General features: G+C 36.2%; 1 protein-coding gene across 2 annotated transcripts in view; it reads right to left on the minus strand.

Moving 5' to 3' along the window:
* The window catches only part of LOC107088920 (cadherin-5-like), a 44,520-nt gene that overhangs the window by 6,869 nt on the left and 11,763 nt on the right, over nucleotides 1-25,888 (minus strand). The window contains exons 2-13 of one of the 2 annotated variants that reach the window (XM_015381385.1): nucleotides 19,682-19,915; nucleotides 19,219-19,495; nucleotides 16,786-16,911; nucleotides 16,469-16,636; nucleotides 16,188-16,369; nucleotides 11,804-11,911; nucleotides 9,961-10,106; nucleotides 9,727-9,860; nucleotides 7,035-7,144; nucleotides 6,681-6,780; nucleotides 1,386-1,516; nucleotides 1,163-1,277 (exon numbers count right to left, since the gene is read on the minus strand). In XM_015381385.1, the coding sequence (XP_015236871.1) occupies nucleotides 1,163-1,277; nucleotides 1,386-1,516; nucleotides 6,681-6,780; nucleotides 7,035-7,144; nucleotides 9,727-9,860; nucleotides 9,961-10,106; nucleotides 11,804-11,911; nucleotides 16,188-16,369; nucleotides 16,469-16,636; nucleotides 16,786-16,911; nucleotides 19,219-19,495; nucleotides 19,682-19,912 (1,828 nt within the window). In that variant the 5' untranslated portion in view covers nucleotides 19,913-19,915. Of the gene's footprint in view, nucleotides 1-1,162; nucleotides 1,278-1,385; nucleotides 1,517-6,680; nucleotides 6,781-7,034; nucleotides 7,145-9,726; nucleotides 9,861-9,960; nucleotides 10,107-11,803; nucleotides 11,912-16,187; nucleotides 16,370-16,468; nucleotides 16,637-16,785; nucleotides 16,912-19,218; nucleotides 19,496-19,681; nucleotides 19,937-25,888 lie in introns of those variants that run through there. The other variant, XM_015381386.1, reaches the window with a different exon arrangement.

Here is a 25,888-nt window from a genome sequence, read left to right on the forward strand (position 1 = left end):
CTTGACAGTTTTCATACAGAAGACAGAAGAAATCTGCTGCCAGTAAAATAAATGTAAATGTACAAAACTAATTAAAAATGTCTATCTATCTATCTATCTATCTATCTATCTATCTATCTATCTATCTATCTATCTATCTATCTATCTATCTATCTATCTATCTATATATTTTTTTTACTTCAGTAAAACCTTTACACCATTTATCTATATCCAAGGCTAATATTTACGCCAAATAAAAACTTGGTTTTTGATAAACAAAAATGTTTTAATATTGAAATCATAAAAGCATGCTGCTAGTAATTATGCTTCATCTTCACATAGAAGGTATTTATTCAATTATATTTGGAATACTGCAGACATATAATGTGTGCATAGTTTTATTTACTCTTACTGTGAACAAATATTTTGGATTCTTTTAAATTATTAAACATCACTGCCCAAATTTTTTTGAAACACTCGACTCATCTGTTTCTCTCCTTATTTTGTATGACTAGACATTTGGCAAAACTAAGCTAAACTTAAGAAAAAAGACATTAACTGGGTTAAGGAGATATCTAAGAATGAGGCTGACAGAAACTGACTCCTACTTGACGCTTTTTGCAGATATTTCCTAGTCCAATTCTATTTAAAACCTCAAAAGATCATATTATTAAATTAAAATGTAGATTCTGACACATAGATACAAATTAGGGATGTCTTTCCATTTCCTATTACCAGTCGGGGCAATATACCAATACAGCAATACGGATACCAATAATGTATTTTTTTTTTTGTACAATCAACATAGACCAAATTTACAAATCATTGTTTGTTTCATTACCGATTGTGGAGTGTGGAATGTAAAAAAAAAAAATAGCTTGATCATGTGATCTTACTCAAGCAGAGCGCAGCAGTGAACAATAACTGGTATAAAAACAGTATTATTAACCAAGGATTCCATAAACTGTAATCATCAGTGGATGGGAACTGTGTGTTTCTATTGGCATAATTAGATCAGAGATCTTCTGTGCTGGCTTATGTGTTCAGATATTTGTTTTTGTGGCTGATATTAATATCTATCAGAACATGACCTGGAGAGAGTGCTGATAAGAGAAATGCAAATATTATGCGAAGGAGAAAATAGCTACTGCATGAACTTTGTTCAATGTTAAAGGTAACTTACCCAGAATGGTCAGTATGCAAAGAAGTATTGCTATCAGGGCATGGACACTGACTCCCATCCTCAGTTTACTGGCCTTGCACTTTGAATAAACTCGATTAGCATCACACTGGCATGACTGCAACAAAGAAACCAGGAAACATTCAGTTAATTCGGTTAAAATTGAAACGTTTGACTAAAGAAAATGTTTAAACAACACATTTTCCAATCAAAAGCATAGACAGACCTTTATCTGCACTTTGGTGACGCTGCTCAACGGAGGCAGACCTCCGTCACTGACGCTCACCTCCACACTGTAATCACTGGAGTCCTCCAGGTTGAAAGGTCCTTTTTTCACCAGTAAATTGGATGTGCCGTCTGCAAAATAAGTAATGAACAGAGTAAGAAAACGTAACACTTGCTTGTTCTCTCCTTTGCAAAATATTTCAAATTTGTTTTATAACTTAATTTTTTTCTTTGCTGGTTTTCTACACATGACTCAGTTAAATGAATAATGCAGTTTGTATTCTGGGCAGAACAGGGTTGGAAAGAAAAAACAGCGCTATAAAAAGTCATGACTTGGAGCAGGTAGAATGGGGTGTGTTTTCTACAAGCAGGAGTCACAATAGAGTCATTAGTCAAGTTGCTTGAAGACAGAAGTTTCCTCCTGAGCCAATAAGGAGATGCCTCCACAATATACCACCATTATAGGAATTTCAGGGAACACAATGGCAGGAAAGAACCCTTAAACTCTCCATTTAGATTCAGCCGCTGCGCTTTAAGGGCAAGTTTAAATCAAAGCTAGACACGGTGCAGTTACTAGTGAGGGTGGCAACCGACTGGTTAGAGCTGTTATTCTGAAAACGGCTGCAAATACAGAATCAACCCCTGCAGACCCTCACTCTTGGAAAGATCCTTGGCTGCAAACTTGCCCAATACTCCTCAACAAAAAGCTTAAATGCAGAAAATCAATTCTGCTTTAAAGTATACTTGCAACAAGATTATTAATCCTTATGAAGGTCTACCAAATTAAAGCAATGTTGTGGTTCTTTGAGTCCCAGGCGTGCTAAATTTGTAACCTTTAGGTTCAGCAACCCTAAAGGGAACTGGCAACATGGCACTTCCGATAAATTAAACAGTTTCCCTCCAGCAGATCGGGAAGTCATGGAGTTCCATGTAAAGACAAGACACATTAACACTTAATTTTCTTTAACCAGTAGAATAAAAGATTAGAACAGTGTCTATCAGCCCTTCATCCCACTCTCTGCTGTCGCCACTTTGTCGCTCTCTGTGTGATGTTCTTTCTTAATCCCATCTCTGTGGATTTTGGGATATTCCTCACTGCCCTCTGGAGATTTATTTGGCTCTAACTCATTACGCTGCTTTTCTTTTTTCCTTGTTTGTCCCTCTTACCCTGCCTCTCTGGTATTAATGTGGCAAGCTTCATGTAGCTGCCTGCACACAAAACACAGTTGTGTCATTTCACCGTGCAGCTACATTGCCTCTTTCTGGTACTGAAGATTGTTTTTCCTTTTTTTTTTTTTACCAGTTTTAAAGAGGTGGAAGCTGATAAATAATTTACAAGCTTTCACTTTGCAGGTCTTGCTGTGTCTGGGTGTGTGTTCTAATCAGTTTGTGTGTCGCATTGCATTGCAAAGACAGATGTTTTTTTTGTTTTTTTAAGAAGTGTATAGTCCAGCAATTCACACTGACAGGCAACAGTTATAAGTTAACTATCCGCTTCTTTTCTGCGTCTTTTTTCATTTCTTTGTTGTACCTTTCATCTTTTTCCACCTCTCTCTTCAACAGTTGACATTTTGATTTGATTCCCTTTTCATGCACTCTTTGCCTTGGAGCCATTTCTTCTTTCATGTCGTTACTTCTTTATTCTTCTCATCCAAGCCCTCACACCCACGTTCCAATTTATTCCTTCATTTGTACTTTGTTTTTCCCTTTTCAGATCCAGCATAACACTCTGTTGCTTATTTTCCATTAGAATTACTTTTTTTAAATTCACAGTTTTTTCTGTTTTTTTAAGGAACCATAAGAAATGATTTCATCCTAATCTTCCTTTTCGAGCTTGGATGTTTATCCTTCTTTCAATTCTTTTTTCACTCACACTTCCTCTCATCTACACCTCTCTCTGTTCTCCTTTCATCCGTCCCCCTCCCCACCTTTGCCTCACATGTCTATCCTTTTCCTTCGTCTCCCTCTTCCTCCATCACTGCTACATGTCAACTCCTCCAGGCAATTGATGAGTGGAAATGGATGAGGGTTGTTTATTCCCTTTTTTCTCTGTTTTTCTTGCTTTTAGAACAGATCAAGTTTCACTAAAATTAAATATTAACACTTTGCTTGAATCTTTCATAGAAAAAACAGAGGCTTTGAGCATTTGGCAACTCTTTTCTAGAGACATTGTCTCTTCACAAAATCTAATTAACAATAATAAGAATTTGTAGAAGCATTTATATCTATTAACTTTTTTTATAGTCTTTTTAATCATATCAATGAAAAAAGCATGTATTTTTTTATTCTATGAGCTAAACTAACATTAATGAGTGCAACATTTTAGAAAAAAAAAAATATGCCATTGTACAAAATATTTTTTTGATATCAGCTGTAAGCATTTCTGTTAAAAATAAATACATCAAAAGCAACTAAATACTTTCCAATGTCCTAATTAAACACACAGGTCAATTAACAACAAGGATCTTTGCAGATATGTTGTAGATACGCTTACTTTAAGCAGATTAGGATTAACAAGCAGGATTGCATGGTTTGAACAACTAATTTACATGATTTTGTTCGTAAAAAGACAAAAAATAGAAATCTATGTAAGTCATTTTTTTTATTTAATTTTTTTTTTAATTAAGCAGGTTATTTACACTTTCACAATGAAAAAAAATGTATATTTACATTTAAAATAAGAACATTTTATATTGTCTTTGCACTGCATTGTCTTATTTCAAGAGCATAATATCTAATTATATTTTATTAAGAGTAAAAAAAAAAACTAATTCCATTGGCAGATCATCTTATTTATCTACTCAATTAAGGGCAAATACATTTATCTTAAGATTTTGCAGTGAGGATTTGAGACTAGAGCAAAGTTCAGATTTTCCACAGGAAAATGACTCCACATAGTAATGGGGTGGTTTAGATTGAAGCTTTTTAATGTCACCATGCTTAGTTAAAGTTTTAATAAATTCCACCTCATTTTAAGTAATCTTGCCATTTTGCATATCCAAATGGAAAAGAAAATAACTAAGAAACTGTAAGGAAAAAAAAATACATACATGTTTTGATAGCTAACACGTTCTAGTTTCAGAAAATACCCTTACAGCCTAAACTGCATTATTTCAAACATTTTTTTGTTTCTTTGCACATAACGCAACAATTTGACCCAGAAAAAAAATCACATGAAGCATTTTAATAGCCTCAAAACATTTCTGAAGCAAATATTTTTAAATGTTGATAATATTTGAATCCAATTATCTAACAGTGTGTAATGATCAAGTCTTTTTCAAAGTAACCAATAATAGCTTTGTTTGAAAGCTAATTTAATCGGCTACAAAGCCAAACATTCAAACTATCTCAACCAATTGCAGCCGCAGATTATGAGACTGATAGGGAGCGCTCGTTATATTTCGAGATTTCTGTCAAATCCAAACAGAAATCGATGTGGACACCTTTGTTTTGTAGGCTGGAAAGTGATGAAAACAAACCTTTAACCGAAGCTAGGGTAACTAGCAAGACAGCTTATGAACTTTTAGGATGGCTAAAAATGGAATTTATGTCGCCATTTTCTAAGCATGGGATTTTTTTAATGAAACATATGATGCCTTAGGATCTCTTCAAAGGGGGGAACCAGAAGCTTTTTTTATTATTATTATTCTGATTCAACATGCTGCTATATCTTTATTAATTGTGCTTTAGTGCTCATGGTGTCCATAAACTGAATTTGAATTGAGAATCTAAGTTTTCTAAGGATAACATTTATCATTATTGGTAAAAGTTTAACCAATGTTATTTACATGTGTACTGTTGTGTTTAATGGAAATACACCCTATGGGTTGCCGGTGTCATAGATTAACTGGTGGCGGGACTAACTGGTTATGCCAGCTGGAAACCGTTGATATCTCTTATAGACAGGTGGCTGCATTGATGCCTGCCTAAAAATAATCTAATGTAACAAACCTGTTGCCACAAATCTAAGTTCACAGATCTATTGTTCACTGAAAAAGATTGTGTTTGAGTCACCAATGATTCCAAAACAGCAACAGCAGCTTGTGGTTTTCATGTTGGGAATATGACCAGAACGAGATCAACTCGTGACACAGAAATCAAAGTCAATTGGCATTACATGGAAATGTCTTTTTCTGCAAAGTTCAATAAACCATTTCTTTGGGTATGAAAATAGTATCTGCTTTTGACTGGCATCTTTGAGGAACAACAAATTAATTTAACAACGAAGGAAACTTATCCAACTCATTTCCATACTCTGTAAATCAGTCTAACATCGGTCTAACATGGTCTGTCACCAGATCCCAAATCTGGGTGCTACTGTTTGGGTATCCCACACCACGGTGGTTTGATATCTAAGCAGAAAGGTCAAGAAATGTGTCAAACTGTACTCTTAAAAACAACATCATAAAGGTTGAGAAGTATAGCTTCTCCAATAGGGAACCAACTGTTAATGCAGCCCGTTGAACAAAAGGCAGATATGAAATTGGGAAACAATCTAATAGATTAACTTTTGACAAACTGGGTCCACAACACAGCTGCTTGGAGAGATTAGCTTGCTGCATGGTTTCCCGATCAAAACACTGTAAACGTAAAACAAACGGGTCAGAAGAAATTATATAATTTCCAGCCTAACAACTGACCATCACGTGTAATATGTGTGTGAAGAACATGATATTTTGTAGGAAACTGAGGTTTGGGGTTTAAAAAAATGCATCATAAATAAAGGATTTTATAGTCCTTATAGATTAAGTTGTGATCCACCTGCAGGGGTACACACATCAAAATGTTGGGAAACACTGCTCTAGACATTCAGACACTCATCTAAAATGGTGTAATCAATACATAGTGCCTTATATAGGGTGGACGTTCGGACGGAGCCGTTGATTGTTTGTAAATAGTTGGTCTGGAGCTTTTTTAAAGCTTGAGCGAAGCAAGATAAGTATATTGGATTGATTTGGGTTCAGTTATTCTTACATTTAAATTCTCATGGAGAATTTCATATATATATATATTTTTTTTTTGCACTGAACCTAATAAGTACATAACAAATAAATGTTTTAATCATAAATTAATTAAAATAATAATAATAAAAAATTAAGGAAAGATAAATGACAAAAAGTACCCCAGAGCCACTCAGTAACAACTAATCAACACTAAACAATGGGCCTCAAATAGTTTTTCTTGTTGCCTAGCAACAAGGTAAGGGCCCCTCTGCAGGTCCTCTTTTCCTTCTAATGAATCCACAGGTAAGGAAAGAAGAAAGCAAGTCCATTATTATGAGAGGAGGAAAACTCACCTCCGTTGTCTTTGAGGGAGAAGTTGGAGTTTGGAAGTAGACTGTAAGTGAAGGTAGCTTGTTGATCATCCTTGTCTAAGGCTTCCAATCTACCAATTACCTGAGAAGGGACATTACTATTAATGAAAGAACCATATTGGAGCAGCTTTAGACACAAGAGTGGATAAGGTAGCATATATTTTAATGTGCTAAAAATTATACCTCAGTTTAACATTTTATGTCAAAAAACAATACTTCCAAAAGAGTAGAAATGAAACATGTTAAGGTTTGATGATAAGTCATCTAGATTTGAATGTTTTTGCAAACCTCAAATTAAAGCATTGAAAAAAGCTGTTTAAAATATGCTTTTCTTACTGTGTTTGTGACGTCATTCTCACACACGTAGATGTCATCCACAATCAGTTCAGGCGGGTTATCGTTAATGTCCAGAACATTTATGGTAATGTTCACCAGTGACTGCAAATCTATAGAGGAGAGACAATTTATGACTCTGTTAGATGAGGTATTTACAGCTGTAAGCCTGCAAACTAAGATTATCAAAATATGTGAATAGAGGGCTTTTAGATGTGCTATAAAAAATATGTGTTGGAGATGGCATATTCACATTGAGACAAGAACAGACTAGCCCTACAGGGTTTAACAAGGCTGAGAGCACGACAGTTTCCCATATTATTCTGATATGATAAAGCATTAAGAGGTACAAATTTAAGTTATCAGGCTCCTCTTCTGTTGAACCAACTAACTCTTTTAGTCTGTGAGGCAGACTCCTTTTCTACTTTTATGACTAAGCTTAAAACTTTCATAAAAAATGCTTATAGTTAGAGTTGCTAAGGTTCTCCTGAGCTATTTCTTTAGTTATGCTGCTATAGGGTTAAGCTGCTGGAGGTCATAGGGACCAGTTTTCATCCTTCTGTTTAATTCTTACAATTCTCCAATCCTGCATACTTTTTTGTTTAACACCTGACTTTATATTTTCTCTGCTTTTTCTTGTCATTGTGGGTTCGTCTGGTCTTACGCTCAACAAAATCTTAGAAGTAGTCATCAGCAGGGCTGATCAATCAACTTGCATTACAGAATGTGAAGTTGGGCCTATTTTCAGTTCTTAGTCCTGTTCCTCTTCTACAAATAGCTATAGGTTCACCTTTTAATATGGTTAACTGTTGGTGCTCTTTTTCAGCCTTTTGAAATGCAAAACAGGCTAGCTAGCGTCTGCTTCTGTCTCCTTGAACCCAAACTTGTCCTAGGCAAAAGGCCTCTCATACTGAGCCTGGTTCTGCTGGAGGTTTCTTCCTGTTGTCCACTGTCACTGTATGCATGCTTGATTTGAGGGTGATCAGTAGAGTCAAGGACACAATGCAAGCAAACGTCTGCTTTTGCCACATGCTCGTCTTAAAGCAGCGTATCATGCAAAAACAATGACTGAATGCAATCAGCTGACTTTTCTTAGATAGAAATTTGGATGATTAAACTGAATTGTCCCTGTAAATTGCATCTTTTGACTTCATTTCCTGCTGCCATAGTAGCAACTAGAGATGCCCAATTAAGTGTTTGGATTGATTGGTGAGAACATTTTGCATTAATGTGTGTGTTGTCAATCAAAAAGTGACCTCTGCTCAAACCTGATGAGGGTGCTAGATAGGACAGGGATATAAAAAAAAACTTATCAGAGCACACCTTGACTCTAACCTTTCTATTCACCACATAAATAACTAGAGCTTATTATCCAACTTTGGAGCACCATTCCCTGCAGAAAAAAAAAATCTCGTAAGATTTTCCAGAGCAATGTTATATTAATACCCACAAAATATCATCTTTCTTATTTTTCTCAAGGATAAAATAGGGATAAATCATATAATTAGACATGTATTGCGATACATATCGTATCGCCAGTTCTTTGAAGTTCACACCCGTAGTGTCTATAATCTACAGAAATGGGGTAAAAATTATCAGGGTGTAAAAGGAAAAAAAATCTATATTCTAGAACTTTTAAGTCAGAGAAAAGTAGAGAGAATAGCTTAACATGTTAGTAATGTTGGTCACTTTATGCAAAAAACCTTACCTCCTTCAAAGGAACGAGGTCAAAGCTTTGGCAGATGGGCTCTCAGACAAATTGACTACACCTAAAACCGTACCCTCACCCTTATTTCTCATTAAACTTCTTAAAGTGCCTAATCTACAGGGTGTTTTACAATATTGAAAACTCACCTAAAAAATTAATTGTCACTTAGACAGCCTATGAAGTTTTTGCCAAGTTCCCTAATCTATTTGAAGATTTTCTGCTCATACATATTTGATTTTCTCTTGGGGCTCAGACTCCTGATCACACAGCACGTATTTATTATGTACTTTAATGGACAGTTCTGGCAGTGATTAGCAATGATTATAATTAGCTATGAGTAATTTGCGTCACTGACGGAAGGTCAAGTGACATAAAGTTTTCTATTTGTGAGCTCTGTGTTTGACAGGTATTTTAATTTGTTTGTGTTGTTCGCATTAAAGCATCTTCTACGTGCATCTTTTGAAATCCTCTCTTTTGATGGGTTTTTTTCTGTGTCTTCCACTGATATTTCAAAAATATCTTAAGCACAGAACAAGTGGTATATATGAGGACCTTGTGGAGCTCAGGGGAGCGTTGTGCTCCCTAAACGTTGTGACAAGCAGCTAAAATAGATCTCTGGATTTCATTCATTGCTTGTCTAAAAATATAGGCTTGGGCTTGAAAGCTGCAAGTGGAACAAAAGGACTCGCTAATGTGATTTTTCTGCTTAGTCGCTGTTTCCAGAGCAGGTGTTACAGCAAATGTGTTCAATTTATAAAAAAAAAAAAAAAAAAATCCTGCTAATGTTTTAGACTCTCAGACTTTAACTGAACAGAACAAAATACCAGAACAAACTGTCCTGTTTGGTCCTTCTTCTTTTACAACATCAGATAACCATTGTTTAAAAAAGAAAAACACATGGTTTCCATCTCTTTTAGTGAATATCTATTGTTCCAGAGCAACAGCATTAATAAAGCCAAGCAGTGTTGATGTGGGTGTGTGACATACCGCTGTTCTGTTCCTGCGCTTTAACTGCAAACGTGTGTTCTTTCTTCGTCTCTCTGTCCAGCTTTCTCAGAAGGGATAACTCACCGCTGAATGGGTGGATGCTGAAGGGTAAGCCTGTCTCTGGAATGGAGTACCTAAACAATGAGGGAGAGAGATCAGCCAAACAATCAGGCTGCACAGCTGGACGACAGCTGGAGTCCTATTAGTTATGTTAGGGAGTGTGTAGAACCATACTCTATGCGCTTGTTGGCTCTGTCGGGGTCTCTGGCCTGGATTTTTCCTAATAATGTGCTCTCTAGCTGCTCCTCGTAGACACTGAAGCTATAGTTGTAAGAGTTAAAAATCGGCGGCTCGTCGACATCCATCACCCTGATGGTAACCTGGAGGAGATTCGTTGTAACAGTTAAAAAAAACTGAGCTGACTTACATCAAGGATTCAAATAATTTGTTTAAGGTTCACATAGTCTGCGGTTATAAAGCTACTTTCCTACTTGTTGATGATCATATATTTTGGGGTTCGACAAATTTGCAGTGTAAAAAGTCCCCACTTTAGGCTCTCATATGTATTAAACTGCTGCTAAATTTGGGTTTGCCTTTTGTTTTGCATTAGATATATATACCTAACATTGGAGGCCTCTTTGCTCTCTTTTGGCATCTGAACTGGACACTTAAACTCAAACCTGTCATGACTCTGCACTTTTTGGTTCTGTTTAAATTTTCTTTTTTAATTTTCAGTTATACTTTTTTTTCTTGTCTTGTGTTTTCTAGTTTATTGGGTTCTTTTCCTTTTTTATTCTAGTTGTTTTTGGTCATATTTTCGAGTGCTTTTGTATATCTTGAGTCTTTGGCTTCCTTCTAGACACTTCCATCCACACCTGCTCCCAATCTGCTCATTACTCCAGTCTTTGTTCTGTCACTCATTTATACTCTCCCTCTGCAGCTCCTCAGTGCTGGGTCCTTGTTGTTGTTCTTGCTTTTTCCTCATCTCTGGCTCCCCATGTGAGTTTTCCCCTGAAGTTTTCTGGTTTTTTGGTTCCTTGTATTTTTGTTCTTTGGATTTTTGCCTCAGTAAACTTATAAAATCTTCAAGACTCACCTCTGCCTCCTGATCTCTGCATTTGGGTCCTCAAAACCCTCCACCCAATTGTGACCAAACCATAAGATATATTTTTTAGTATATATATATATATATATATTTTTTTTTTTTTTACTAGAGTTGTCATTGAACATTCTGACAAAATACAAAATATCAGCATCCATTTTGAATGAGCTACTTTAGATATATTATTTGAATCATTTGTGATATATTAAGAATCGTTGTACAATTTATTATTAATCACTACTGTATAATTCAAGTTTATCAAGAATAAAAAAAATCACAGTGATGATGATGAACTGTATTTAATTCAAAATTAAAATCAAACTTTTTTCAACTTTTATGATTTTTTTTTTTGCTTATTCGACAAAATATTTAGTAACAACATTGTGGGTTTTTAAATATTGTGAGTTTTCTGACAAAAAGAAAGTGAAAATGTCAATTTTTAATGTTTTTATGTTGGTCATTAAAAAGAAGGCAAACAAGTATTTATTTTAACTAAAACTCTAGTTTTGATTTTGTAAATCCAATAAATTGTTGGGATTAAAATGCTCAGAAAATAAAAATATGATTTTAACCTTTTAGATAAATAAAAAAAAAAAAAAAATTTTCGTTCTTCCCTTTTTCATATGGAGGAACCACAAACATTACTGCACTGTGCAAAAATCGCTTTATGTTTTAGTTTTTAAATAACTATTGATCAAATGATTTAATAAAAAAAGAAAAAGTCTGGTCGGGCTGGAAAGAAACATAAAAGAAATTTAGAGTCGTTTAGGACTTTTTACAGTACTGTCTACATCTAAGTGCATTTAAGGGATTGTTGCTGCTCTACATTGTGCTCTTTTCATTGTGCTCTACAATGTTCTCTAACAGATGGGTGTTTATGTTACAGCCTCAATGAATGTTAGCTCAACCTAAGATTTCATCTAAAAACAACAATTTAATACCACAACTCTTTGTGACAGATCGTGAAGGAATTACCTGTGCTGATGTGATTGCTTCGTTAATATTGTCTGCGGGAAGGGAGTGCAGCACTTCCTCCAACTTCACAGTAAAAGTGTAGCTAGTCCGTGTTTCATAGTCTAAAGCCTGGGGAGAGAAAGCAGAAATAGAGAATTAAATGACTGCTATATTAAGCCTTGTGACATCATGCAACTTGATTTGAAGCGAAAGTGCTCTAAAGTTGAATTAGTCCTCCAGAGAGTATGCAAAAACAAGTGGTTTCTTGTTTTGCTGGAGTAGGAACACATTTGCACCTTAGTGCTAAATGCATGTCTTATGTTTGCACTGAGTGAACTTGCACCTCCATTCACTCGAACAAGAACAGACGTCAATTCCAGGTGTGAAAAGGGTGTAAATGTAAGACAACCCAGGAGACTCATTTTTGCCAAGTGGATCTTCTGGAGTTTTGAAACTGCTGCTGAAGCTTTTGCCAAATGCAGACAGAAAAAAAAAAAAAATTCCTACAAGTGTATCTGATTGTGAACAGCGATAAATCTAATATTCCAGTGAATTCCTCTAGAATCAGATAGAAGCCAGTTGGAGCTAACATGAACGGCAAGCACATGTTTCCTCATCAATTTCACTAAATCTATTTTTAGGGAGTTTTTTTTTTTTTATTTATGAGATATTTTCTTTAACAGTGATGTCATTCATGGAAAACCATCAATCAGTTCTCTTATCCAGTCTCGCTGGTCCTCAGCAGGTCATAGAGGGGTGTATTTTACACCAGATGTTTGAGCCTACAGCTGGTAAGCTGTTGCTCACTCAAGTAGGCTATAACTAGTAAATTCATTAGCTTTATATATATATTATATATAGCATTAGAGGAGTTATATATAGCATTAGAGGAGTTAACATTTAATGTTAAGGTGGGTTAAAAGACAGTTACTATTTATGTAATTAAACTACAGGGGCAGGTGTATCATCAATTGTCAAAACAAATATCTCAAGTGGAGACTGCAGGGATGTTAAAGGGCTATAGCCTATTTCGGGCAAGAATGCTAACTGTGCTAACGATAATCACTCTGCTCAAATGCAACTGTTCTGGACTTCTGCACTATAAACTAATGTAAAATAATAAAGCCTTAAATGACCAAGCTCCATCTGATATCAGAGATCTGATTGTTCCTTATGTTCCTAACAGAGCACTTCGCTCTCAATCTGCAGGTTTACTAGTGGTTCCTAGAATTTCTAAAAGTAGAATGGGAGGCAGATCTTTTAGTTATCAGGCTCCTCTCCTGTGGAACCAGCTACCAGTTTTAGTCCGTGAGGCAGACACCCTGTCTACTTTTAAGGCTAGGCTTAAAACTTTCCTTTTTGATAAAGCTTATAGTTAGAGTGGCTCAGGTTATCCTGAGCTATCTCTATAGTTATGCTGCTATAGGCTTAGACTTCTGGAGGACATAGGGACCCCTATTTCATCATTCTATCTCTATTCTCCCACCCAGCAGAATCTGTTAGTTAAATCTCTAATCTGCTCTCTCTGCTTTTTCTCATAGTAGCTTCATCTGGTCTGTTCCTGTTGGCTGTGACTCCATCCTGAAGAGATATATCACCTGTGCTGCTGCCATCAACACCTTTGTTTATGGATGTTGGAGATCAGCCTGTTTTTCAGTGTAGTCCTGTTTCTTTGACTGTGACTGGCTGGATGTGCTCTCCTTCATCCTCTGGCATGGGAGCTGGCTTGGAGCTCTTATGCCTGGCTGTGTGTTTCCTGGACGGGGCTGCCTTTTACAGTTGCCTTTTGTATATCTGCTTCTGTCTCCTTGAAACAGTCGGCCTCGGCAAATGGCCACTCGCACTGAGCCTGGTTCTGCTTGAGGTTTCTTCCATGTTAAAAGGGAGATTTTCCTCTCCACTGTCGCCTCAAGCATGCTTAGTGTGAGGGATTGCATTTGAGTCAATGAGTCGATGCAATCAGCTGGTTTTCCTTAGATACAAAACTTTGAATCAATTTGACTGGATGATCTGGGGAACTGTAAAGTGCCTTGAGATGACGTGTGTTGTGAATTGGTGCTATACAAATAAACTAAATTGAATTAATGTGATTAATGTGTCAAAGCATCACAATAACTTTAGAATTACACATACAAATTGTAAAAGTCAATAAAATTGAATATCAACTAGAAAATCTCAGCATTGTAACCAATAGTCCTTATGCTTAGAACGACAAATAGAGAAAAATAAGAAAATAGATTTGTTGAAGTATAATCATTCTGAATTTAAGACATCTGTATCAGCTGGTTTATAAATTAAAACAAAATACCGAAGCATCTCCGTTTTCTATATGAATTTTAATTCAGGTTCAGCATATGCTTTTTAGCTGTGGTCAACTTCAGGCTTCAGAAACTGCTCCATTTCATCAGAGCATCTACTTTAAATCCTTCCCTGGTTTGTTGAAAGACACAGCTTGACTTCAAAGAGACCCTTTGGCACATAAGATTAGAAACATGCACTTTCTCACTTCCTAAAATGAAAATTGTCAACTCAATATTAAAGGCAACTTTTTATTACCAACTTAAACCTCAGAAAAATTTTGTTTTTAATTATTTTACAGTTTCTCACAAGTCTTGAAACTAAAAGATAAAAAGCTGCACCTTTATGATCATATTCCTAATCAAACTAACTTTACTTTTCTCTGTTATAGTTTTTACATTTATTTCAACTCTGTGGTTAAAAGCAATTTATGTCTACTGCATTGCAAAGAACGCTTTTCATCTTTGGATGGGACAACACAGGTAGACAGGAATATTCTGTTAACAGGATTATTCACAGTAACAAGGATGCTCAGTCGCAGGGTATCAAAGGCATTAGTAAACAGCTTAGCACGAATGAAGCCGTCGCGGCAGTGTGGACGATAGCTGGGCTTATTTTGTAAACACAGACGGTGAGGAAGATGAGAGCGGCTGCAGAGCTGAAGGGCGAGTAGAGCAGAGAAAAGATCGGGGTGTGATTTGGTTCCAGGCCAGCATGGCAGCCAGTTATTACCCAGCTTATTTTATAAGAATACATTTTTAACTCTCTGAAGTCCTAAATGCTTTATCTTGACAAGTAAACCTCCTAAAATCCCTGCTAGCATAAATATCTTCCCAAACCAGAAGGAGGCGGTTCCAACACACTGTTGTATTTTACTGTCATCCTGTAAAAAAAACATCTCACATTTTTGGCTGCAGGTTTGCATTTTACACTTTAGTTATGTTGCGGTGGATGCAAAAAAGCATGATAAAAAAAATAAACACAATAGGAATGTCAGTATATTTCTGTGTGAGAATTTATGGAAATCCTGTCAGAGCACTGCTGCTATCATCCTGCTGCTCCTCTCTTGCCTGTTTGTAATGTTTGTGATACCAGAATGTATTTTTAACTCTCGGATTTTTTCATGTTTGCGCAAGAGCTTTCCATCAGTTCCTGGAGCTGGAACATTTGAAAATGAGGTTTTAACACATTCCGAGGGGTTTTTGCATTATTTGGGGAGTAAATTTAGATGAAATCCATTCATCTCTACAACGTATTCTCAGTCGCTGTGTCTTCAGGAAACCAGACAATATTTAGGTTTCTTTTTCTTCTTCAAAGTGAATATCCTGCCTAAATTTGTATTCCTAAAATGGAAACAGGAGATATATTTCCTTAAATGATTGGGAGTATAACCAGCTGTGTTTGAATTGTGCAGTTTAGTGCTTTAGGAAATTTGGGTAAACTTCAGCAGCAGCAGAAGGACAAACACTGAGCAATTAGCAGGAAACAAAATGCAATATCTCAGAACTTAGAGAAATTTTCCAGAGTTGTCATTGTGGGAGGAGTTAAAAAATAAGGAAGACTGAGATGTAATAATTTTAGTGTTGAGGAGAAAAATAAAGAAGAAAAAGCATGAGGGAACAGTTTTCTATTTGCTTCCATTTTAGCTGGCAATTTTAAACAACTACCCTCATTTAAATAAATAGCAGGAAGACTTAAAAGAAAGTGTTACTCTGCTTCTTCATACCTACAGTCTATCCATAACAACTTGGTCTAGTCATGTAAGCAGGCCCCTAATGAAAAAGAGTTAAGATTAGGCTCTAATTTCTGTAGGGCATACACACATATGGTGATTACTAAGTTAATATTGCTTCAAGGTGCAGACTTGAAAAAAATATTTGATATTCTGTCAGTATAGCTCAATACTGACCAGGATAAGATCAAACAAATCAGAAGAATAGAAATGGCCGTAAAATCTCCTGTCAGGACCAAACATTTGGGATATTCTGGCTTTTCATAAGCAGGCCCTGCAGAAATGGAAACAGCCTTACCCCATTTAGTGTGAATCAGCTAAAGCACATTTTAAAAGAACTTTAATGACACAGCATATCTATTGCAGGCCCCCTACCTGTTTGAGCACCAGGATGCAGTCCTTATTCTGATCAGGTTTAGCGTTGAATGTTTTCCCACCGTCACTTAAGATGGAGAATAGGGGTTGCTTGTTCTCAGGCTCATCTCTATCCATGACTGTCAGTTTGCCGATCTCCTCGTCAAGTTTATGGTTTTCTTTCACACTGATCTCATATTTCCCTAGGGAAAGAAAAGAAAAGGCCAAAATAATACAGAATGTTGGTAAATATGGTACACTTTCACCAATTTTTTAAAACGATCTCCCGAGTGTCAGCTTACTATTGCTGAAAGATGCCATGTTGTCATTGATGTCTGTGATGGTGATGGGGACCGTGGTGGTGTTGAGGCAGCCAGAGGGCCTTCCATTCATGTCCCTCGCTTCCACCCTCAGCACATACTGACTCTTTTTCTCCCGGTCCAGGCTAGTTGTCTTGGAGGTGATCATACCTGTCGAGCGACAGAGGAGGTGTTATTGTGTTATCTTTAATGTCACCTCTGTGTCAGGTTTAGATAAAAATAGCTTTCCACCAAAAAATAAAGCAATAAGTTGCAGAGAGAAAAAGTTCCGATGGCAATTGCTGCAGCAGGCTGCTTACCTGAAATTGGGTGGATTTCAAAGAGATCCCAAGTCTCTGCATCTCTGGTTAGAGAGTACTGAAGCATTGCATTGACAGTGGTCGGATCATCTTTATCAGTCGCCGTCACCTCAAACACAGTCCCCTCTAGGTGATGGGAAAACAGTGATATCAGTCAGCATCACTCTGAGCTTTTTCACATTGATTTACAGAAATCAAAATGTTCCTCTTCTTATACACCTTAAAACTGTTTCCAATACATATATTGTGCTTATCTAATTGGAAAAAAATTTATAATACCTGTAAAACAATCGATAACTTCTCAAATGCGTTCTTATATAAAACTGCAAAGTTTAAAGCGTAGAGATCGGGTGATGTTCAGACATTTATAGAGGTAGATACAATTGATATCATGAAAAGCTTACAGTATATCATCAGAAGGCTAAATACTGTTCATGTGTGGGTAAATTCATTCTAGTTTCATTTCAGCTGTTCTGTTAAGGCCTCAGATATTTTTTGTAGAACCGGAGTAGGGCTGGGCAATTAATTGCAATTGCAATATAACTGCAATTCAAGAAAACCCAATTTTCAAATTGCAGATGTATTCAATTTAAGTAACATTACATTTCAAAAGAAGACACTGCAGTTCTCACTCCACACCAAAAAAAGATCTAGAAACAAGAAAAAAAGGCTTAAATTAGGTGTATTTACCCTTAATTTGAGTAGGTAATTGAGATATTTTGCCAATGGAATAAATATTTTTACTCTTAAAATAAGATAATTAGATAATATGCACTTGTTCCATTGGCAAAATGTCTCTTTTACCTCCTCAATCCAAGAAAAAATTCACTTATTTTAAGAAAAAAATCACTTATTTAGATTTTGACTTTCTCCAGTGTAACCCTTTAAGCTGGAGTGAGAAGTCAGTGATTACAAGGGATTTACTTAGAGGAGCTCCAGTTTCATAAATACAGGTTTATAATATTATTTTATTTTGTATTTATTTCGATTCCGTACAAACTTCCAGGTATCATATTTATGTTATTGTTTTTTTTTTTAATTTGAGATGGAAAGTATAAGATGCCTAAGAACTAAATGCTTAAATTAAAGGTGAAATTAATTAAAATAGCTTCTATTTGTTAATCACTTATTATACATTCCACTTTTGGACAATCATCAATACTGTTTGACTGAGAGGGGTACTGATAGTATGAAAAAATACCCGAAAGGTTACACAAGTCAAAAAACATTGGGAAACACTGCCATAGAGCATCGTTCAGTGCATCGCCTCAAAAAACTGCATCGCCACAAAGAGATGTCTAAACCCGACAGGAAGGTCAAAAAACATTAGTAAAAATGCTAAGAGGCTCATCTATTGTTCTGAACACACCACCACCAACAGGAAATAGAAGTGGCGGCATGATGCTGTGGGAATGCTCTCATTTAGCATTTCCAGGGTTATAAATAAAGGGATGATGGGGGGCAGAATGTCCTGCAACACTGAAAAAAATACAATCTGTTTTCTTTTGGGCTGAAATAAACTTCTGAATGGGTGTAGATAGATTTATCCTCCTGGACATGCATCCATCGCATAGAGGGAGCCATAAATTTCAGTTTAAATAAAGGGAAATTCAGCATCTTCAAAGTTTAAAATATATATTTTTAAAGACACTCTGAAAAAGCCTGAGTCATTCTAGGGAGCTGAAAAAAAGACTGGTATACAAAATGGATTTAGACCTGTAAAAAGAAAACCATACAATGAGGTCATGTGCAACAGCAAACACACACTCTGAAAGTTGTTATGTATGAATAAAAATTTAGAAAACCTTCAAGGGTTCTGAACTCCTCCTTATGGCTTTGAAAATTGCTGCACATTCAGTAAAGTACATATCTCCATTCTTCTTGGAAATATCTCTTTATCTTTTTTTTTTTTTTTTGCTACATACAGGAGAAGAAAAATTCCCTTTCATGTTTGGGGGATAAAGAGGTTTCTAAACAGCATTTTTCTTTTTGCCAAGGTTCAGCAAAATCTAGTTAAAATTGCAATTTGCAACTCAAAACACACTTCAATCAGGTTGACTAGCCTACACTGGAAAAATGATCTAGAAGTAAGTAAACATTTCTTAAATTAAGCGTATTTACCCTTAATTTGAGTAGGTAAACGAGATAGTTTGCCAATGGAATGAGTATTTTTACTCTTAAAGTAAGACAATTAGATAAAATGCCCTTGAAATAAGACAATGGAACTGTGTTTTCTTATTTTAACTGTAAATTGTCTTGTTCCATTGGCAAAATGTCTCTTTTACCTCCTCAATCCAAGAACAAATGCACTTATTTTAAGAAAAAATAACGTATCTAGATTTCGATTTTTTTCGAGTGTACCATCTGAATCAGCCCTGGCAAATATGTCTTGCATGCTTGATCATTTATAAATTGTGTCTCAATCCAACATACTCTTTCGCTCCACAACAGATCCTTTGTATTCCTTTGAAAAAACGGGGCAGTTGTCGTTGATATCCGTCACTTGGACAATAAAGTCCCCGGCGCTCTCTACCAACACCTCGTTTCCATCGTACATCTTAGCCGTCAAATGATACTGAGCTTTCTCCTCTCTGTCTAGAAGAGTGTTGACATAGAGTTCGCCTCCTTTCTTGTTGACCGTGAAGATGGTGTTTGCTCCTTCGCCTTCTATTGTAAACGACTTCACCGCCACTTGCTTGCTGGACTTAAGCTGTAAATGAACAGGAAAATCATGATATTAATCAAGAAAATTCTGCAAGTGAAGAGTATTCAAAATTTTCATTTAAAAAATAGAAGACAGGTTTTACAAGAAATGTAAGTGAAAGAAACTATTAATTTACATTGAAAATATAGTCCCCAAACCCCAGAAATCCTTTATTAAAAGTGTTAACCATACCTGTCCTATCTGAAAGGGGAATTGTACAGGGTTCTCTTCTATCACATAAAGGGAGTTCCACAACCATTCTCTCTTCTGTCTGCGCAGCAGCGGATAGGATTCTTTCTTCACAATTATGTCTGATTGTGGTCTTTCTGGTACCACCCCAGAAAGGCCAGAGTCTTGAGCAAAGGCGACAAAGTTGAGAAGAGGGACGATGAGTCCAGTTGTCCATACCTGGAGCCACGCCATCACCTAAGACACATGGATCAGGAGAAAGGAGGGAGATGAGAGGAAGAGGTGATGAAAGGGATCAGAGAAGGCAGAGCAGTGATGAGGAATGGAGAGGGGAAAATTGAAGAGAGAAGAAGAGTGGAGATCACATTAAAACCACTTATCAGCTGTGGACAGACCCCCTTTACTGTGCCTGGGTGAGAATTAGAGACAAGCCCGAGGACTTGCTGTCCCATCACAGTCTAAGGCTGAGCCCGAGGTCTAGCTATCATTTAGGTCCAGGGCTCTTAAATCCATGCAGCTTGGGACCCAAATGAAACATTTAGTCTCTCACCAAGGGACCTGTACTGAAAGCATTTCACCAGAGTGGTCATTTGGGGATCTATTAAACATAGGCCTGTGACCCATTTTAGGCCCTGACCCATTGGTTGTAGTGACAGAGAGAGAGACTGGCAGAGGAGAGGATGACATTTAAAACCACTTTGGATGTCTGTATTAATCAGCCATTGACATTTTAAATTTGTGACCACTGTTGAAGTTTTTTATCCTTTAAAAACACCAAACAATTTAAGAATAAACAACAACAGTTGGGCTTAAATAATGAATGATTTAATAAGATGGATTAATTTGGTACAATTAATTTCTTACATTTCTTATAATAGAACTCTACACATACAGTAATCTCAGGCACACGCATTAGAAGGTGAATTCAAGCTGTCTTGTACACAGCCGATTTTTTTTTATTGCAACAGCTTCACAAAAAAAAGACAATATAAAAAACCATACATTAGGATGTAGATTAGAATATGTGGGGAAATACGGACTCTGCTATATCATATGCTTTACATTATTTTGACATATTCTCCTTTAATTTATTCTAAAGGCAAGGTTTTATTTTGCTTAAGGGGAGCCCCATGATCAAATTACATGTAACACAAACCCTGATATAAGACCTTTGAGATTGTATTAGGTTAAATGGACAACAAACATATTTGTGAACCCTCTCCTGCTGGAGGGTCCACAAATATGTTTTTCCCCCCACAAAACTGTCCACTTACTATTTTTTTTTGTCTATGCGGTGCTCTGTGGATCTTAAATACGCATCAAGGGTAAATCTTAAGTGTGATATAAAGAGATGTTTCTCAAGCATTAGGTTCTGTCACCTAAATAGTTGACATTTTTATGGTTGTTTTTTAAATATTGCATGTTTATTAAAGTTATAATCTTCCACTTTTCCAGAAATATAGGTAAGACATGCACAAGCCACTTTTTAATAACTGCTTGTGTGCAAGTCCATCCTACAGTACCAGTACACTACCAGCTCTTCTGCTGCTCAGGCGGAACTCCTATCAAATGTTCTTCTCATAAATTTGAAAGACATTTTGCTTTTTTTTAACTCCCAGCCTTGTTTAAAGTATAGAGTAAGATAAATTGAGACATAATGAATGGCTGAAACTAAAGCTTACTCGATAAAAAGGCAGTAGGGTTCAATCCGAATACCTCCAAATGGTAAGAACACTTACGCCATGGCGAAAGTGCATCCACTGGCCTGTCAGAAAACTGCTGGCAATTAGCGAGGAGCTTGGATCTGGTAGCAGTATGGTTTCTAGTGCCAATGCAGTTAGCATAATGACCTCCTGATGTTGCTAGACACTATACAGTTGCCAACAATCCTTTGTGTGACACAACATAAAGGCACAGTCCAGCAGAGTTTAACAAAAATACATTATTTTGTGGCATGTACTCTGAGTCACACATGCAAATGCCCTCACCTTCACATGCTTTGGCTTTCAAGAAAGTGAGCTTCAGTCTTAAGCTATATTTGAATAACTTCTGTTTTTTGCTGTTCTTTTTTGAAAGGCTGTAATCCCTATTAATGTCTATAAGGCTTAAGGCCATTTGAGTGCAGAACAGCAGTCTGGAACTCCTTTCTCACCCAGGATAGTGTTCTTATGGTTGCAAAAGGTGAAGGGATAGGAGCTAGGAGCTACAATTAGAGGTATTCAAAACCAGTCTAGAACTGTACATGCACTGCAAGAGGAAACTAGCAATGGCGTTAGAAGCAATGGCATAACCAAACAATTCCCTCTACACACCGGCTCCTATACCTGTAAGATCAAGGCTGTGGTATTCCCTGTGATTAACTGTGTGAGGACATATTAACAATAATTGCCTTAAAATAGTCATGTCCTTATATATATATATATATATATATATATATATATATATATACATTCTTCATTCTTCATTCCATGACCTTCCATGACCTCCCAAGACTTTAACTGAAATGCTCTTAGTGCTTAAAAGGATCAGATAATTATCAAAATTATTCAGGGCGATAGACAGAGAATAAAGGTTAGACTAACTAATGTTTTTGGACAATTATACATATCTATAGAGACATCAGAGGTCAGTTTCACAAAGCAGGTTTAAAAAAACTCAGATTCAAATCCACAACTCTAAATTGATCTAGTCAAAGGTCGCGAACTCTGAATTTTCGGTTTCACAACGGCTGCTATGAAGTAGGTCAATCAACTCCAAGTAGACACTCAGAGTTTAATGCATGTGCAACAAGTATGAAAAGCCATTATTGTTGGAGCACTGATTGGATAAGTCACCATGAAAACAGGCACCAGGAAGTGTCTATTTCACCCCACTGGAACAAGAGATTCAGAAACAGCGATACAGCTACACAGGCGAGAAGATTGTTGCCCGAGTTAATGAGAAGTTTATATGAAGTGCACTATGGCAGGCCGTTTTTACATTTATTAAAAACACTCTCTTCTCTGTTGTGCCATTTGTAGATCATTAAAATAAGATTCTTCCAGATAAAAATCACATTCCTAGACCTAACTGTAATAATATATTTTCTATATTAACATTATTGATGTTTTAAAATAATACTAGTCAGAATTAAGTTTTATGTATGTGGAAATGTTTACACATCTTAAGTGGCTGTTCTGATATTTATCAGCTTGACTGAATATGTATTTGTGATATCTGAAAAACATCTTCTCTAACCCCAGATTACAGATAAAATGAGATTTTTTCCTTTTAAAATAGAGGTTTTTTTTTCTTACCTCTTCCTACAGTACGTGAATCTTGCAAAGTCAATGGCTCGATGCAATCTGCTAGGTTTTCTTAGTAAGAAAACTTTTAACCAATCTGTCTGTATGATTTGATTAAATTGCTTCTGGAAAAAGCCTTGAGATGAAGTGTGTTGTAAATTGCAAATAGAAAAACAGGAAATAGATAAACTGAACTTGAAAATGATGGTGTCCAGAGGTGAGTAGAGTACCCACAAATTGTACACCACTAAGAGTAGCACTGCTTAAACCTAATTTTACTCAAGTAAAAATTACAAAGTTGTCATTAATTTTTAATGAATATAAAAGAAGAAATTCATTCAGGAGAGATAATTTTACCAATTTCTTTTTCCAACATATAACATAAAACCAATCCGTACAATGACAACTCTATATATATTAGGATAAGGCAACACATTTCCACTGTTAATATCTACTGTTTACTGCAGGTTTACCTGATTTTTGAATAGTTCAAATTACTCAAATAGGACAGGGTAGTCGGAGATTTTAATCAACTAAGAGTAGCAATAATTTAGAAGAAAGTTACTCAAGTAAAAGTAAGAAGTACAGCAGAGTAAACCTTCTCTTAAAAGGACAATTTTTTCGACGTTTTGTTTCCCATCCAGGAAGCTTTTTTTTAATTCAAAATGTCTGGATTAATGCTGAGTTCCAAGCTTTATAGAGTACCCAACAAAGCCTTGTTATGCCTTAGAAGACATATAAATTGAAAAAGCTTCCTGGATGGGAAGCCAAACGTCTTCAACTTGGAAAACGAAGTCCAGTGGATTGTTTTTTAACCTTTTTTAAACTTTGTTGGAATTACTATGACCTGGATGACTGAGAATCTTCACCAGCATCCTCAAGTAGATGTAACTAAGTAAATGTGATTAATTACTACCCATCTCTGATGTTGTCAGATAAATATGAAGGAATCCCACTGTGTCTCTAAATGTCACTAAACCAAGATTGGATTTGATCACTTGGAAGCACAAAGTTTAACATCATTCTTGAATATGTCCATAGATGCTAAAGGACGAATAGGAAACTGCTTTCCATTAAACCAAAGAAACCTCCATAAACCTCTTGGCATCATCAAATATCAACATTTTCTTGTATTATAATACTTACACCTCGTAGAATGTCAAAATTCAGACTACCTGCTTTGACTGGACTGCTTTATACCACTTAATACCATTAAAACAAATTGAAGCTAGGGATGTTTAAAATGCTATTTATCTGAATTAGCTGAGCCTTTTTTTGAGTTCTTGGCTTTTTGGCTGGTTAGAAGTGTTTTGCATCACTTTTCCTTCCTGTCTTTAAACCATTTAGTTTAATTAAATCCAAATAAATCAATAGAAATACCAGCACTCATGAGTATAACAGCTTTTTTGCCATTTGCTTTCTTACCATTTGGCCCCTGTGAGTTTGCGTCAGTCTTCCTCATCATTCTTGCGCACCCCTAACCCCCCCCCACACCCCTTTACTGGGCTCTATCTAATAAAGCAGAAATACCAGGGAAATTATCTTCAAAACACTTTAGCCTATCTGCTCTGTACTCCGGTTGGTACCTCAGCGCAGCCTAGTGCCATCCCACTGGACAGATTAGAGCATCTTATTGTCTTGCAGCCATTAGCAGGAGGGAGAGAGAAAGAGAGATTATGGTGAGGGGATTATACCGGCGCAGTTCTTCTCCCTCTAATGGTCTAATCTCGTATTCTGCTGACCTCCCGTGACCTCTTTTACACAGCTCTCCAGAATTAAGCACTCACAAAAGACTTTACCAGTGTGTTTTGGGCCTTTGTTTGACTTCTTTTTGTTAACATATTGTGTTGTTTCTTTGTTTGGTTTCCTTTGCTTTATGGAATATTAGAGTAGACCTTAGAATAAATGCTCTTAAATAGGTTGACTGTGAAATCCATGGTTGTTGTTTTTTTTTAATCACTGCTGGACATTATGTACAAAACTTGACCAGAGCGCTGAAATTATCTTTTTTTTAAGAGATCTTGTGCTCATTTATAAAATGTTTATCCAGCCTTTGTGCTTAATCTTAGGGCAAGACTGTTTCACTTTAGCCACTGGGGGCGCTAGACCTGAAATTTACAGGTTTTTCCTCTCCTGAAAGGAAGATTCAGAAGTCACGGACTTGTTTGTAAAGACAAAGCCACATTCATCCTTCTAGATTAAATCCTACATTGAACAAAAAATATGCCTTTTGCAAGTTTTATATCTGATTTGTTTCCTAATAATAACTATCAGCTGAGTTAGCTCTGGGTATAAAATGACTCAGTGACAGATCTGACTCTCTTAAGTTACACAAGCGAGATTTTGAGAAGGGCAACATCAACACAGGAGAGCGGCTTTATGCTTGCCTATAAATAAAATTTAATATATCTCCAATAAAGCTAACAATTGGGACATAACTTACAACGTGTTGCTGTGAACAAATGATTGTTAAATTAAAGAGAAGGGATAAACTGTGGACAATAGCAAAAAAATATTGGGCCCATACAGTAATATGATTTAAAGCAGATCAACAGCTTCTGATGAGCTTGTCTTCAAGAAATCAGAAAGAATTAAGCAAAGATCTGAAACAAAAAGGAAAGATGAATCATCCTCCAGTAGACCATCTACCGTGAGTTCAATACAAACATCTTTTTAAGTGTTAAAAATCTATTTTCCTGTCAAACTGTGTTGCTTTTTGGGTTTTCAGCCTAAAAACCTAGATTGTGTCACTGTGGAAAGCTTTAAAGAGAGATATAAAAATCATGCAAAAGACTTTCTTGCTAACATGGCTAACAATAAAAAAAGAAAACATCATTAGGACACTATGACAAATCATTAAAACGTTTAACAAAAAGGACAGGTTTTTATAAAAAAAACAAAAAAAAACAAGTCCTGTTAAACTGGA

This window comes from Cyprinodon variegatus, unplaced genomic scaffold (genome assembly GCF_000732505.1).
Source record: "Cyprinodon variegatus isolate N-32 unplaced genomic scaffold, C_variegatus-1.0 Scaffold232, whole genome shotgun sequence".
Classification (NCBI taxonomy): domain Eukaryota; kingdom Metazoa; phylum Chordata; class Actinopteri; order Cyprinodontiformes; family Cyprinodontidae; genus Cyprinodon; species Cyprinodon variegatus.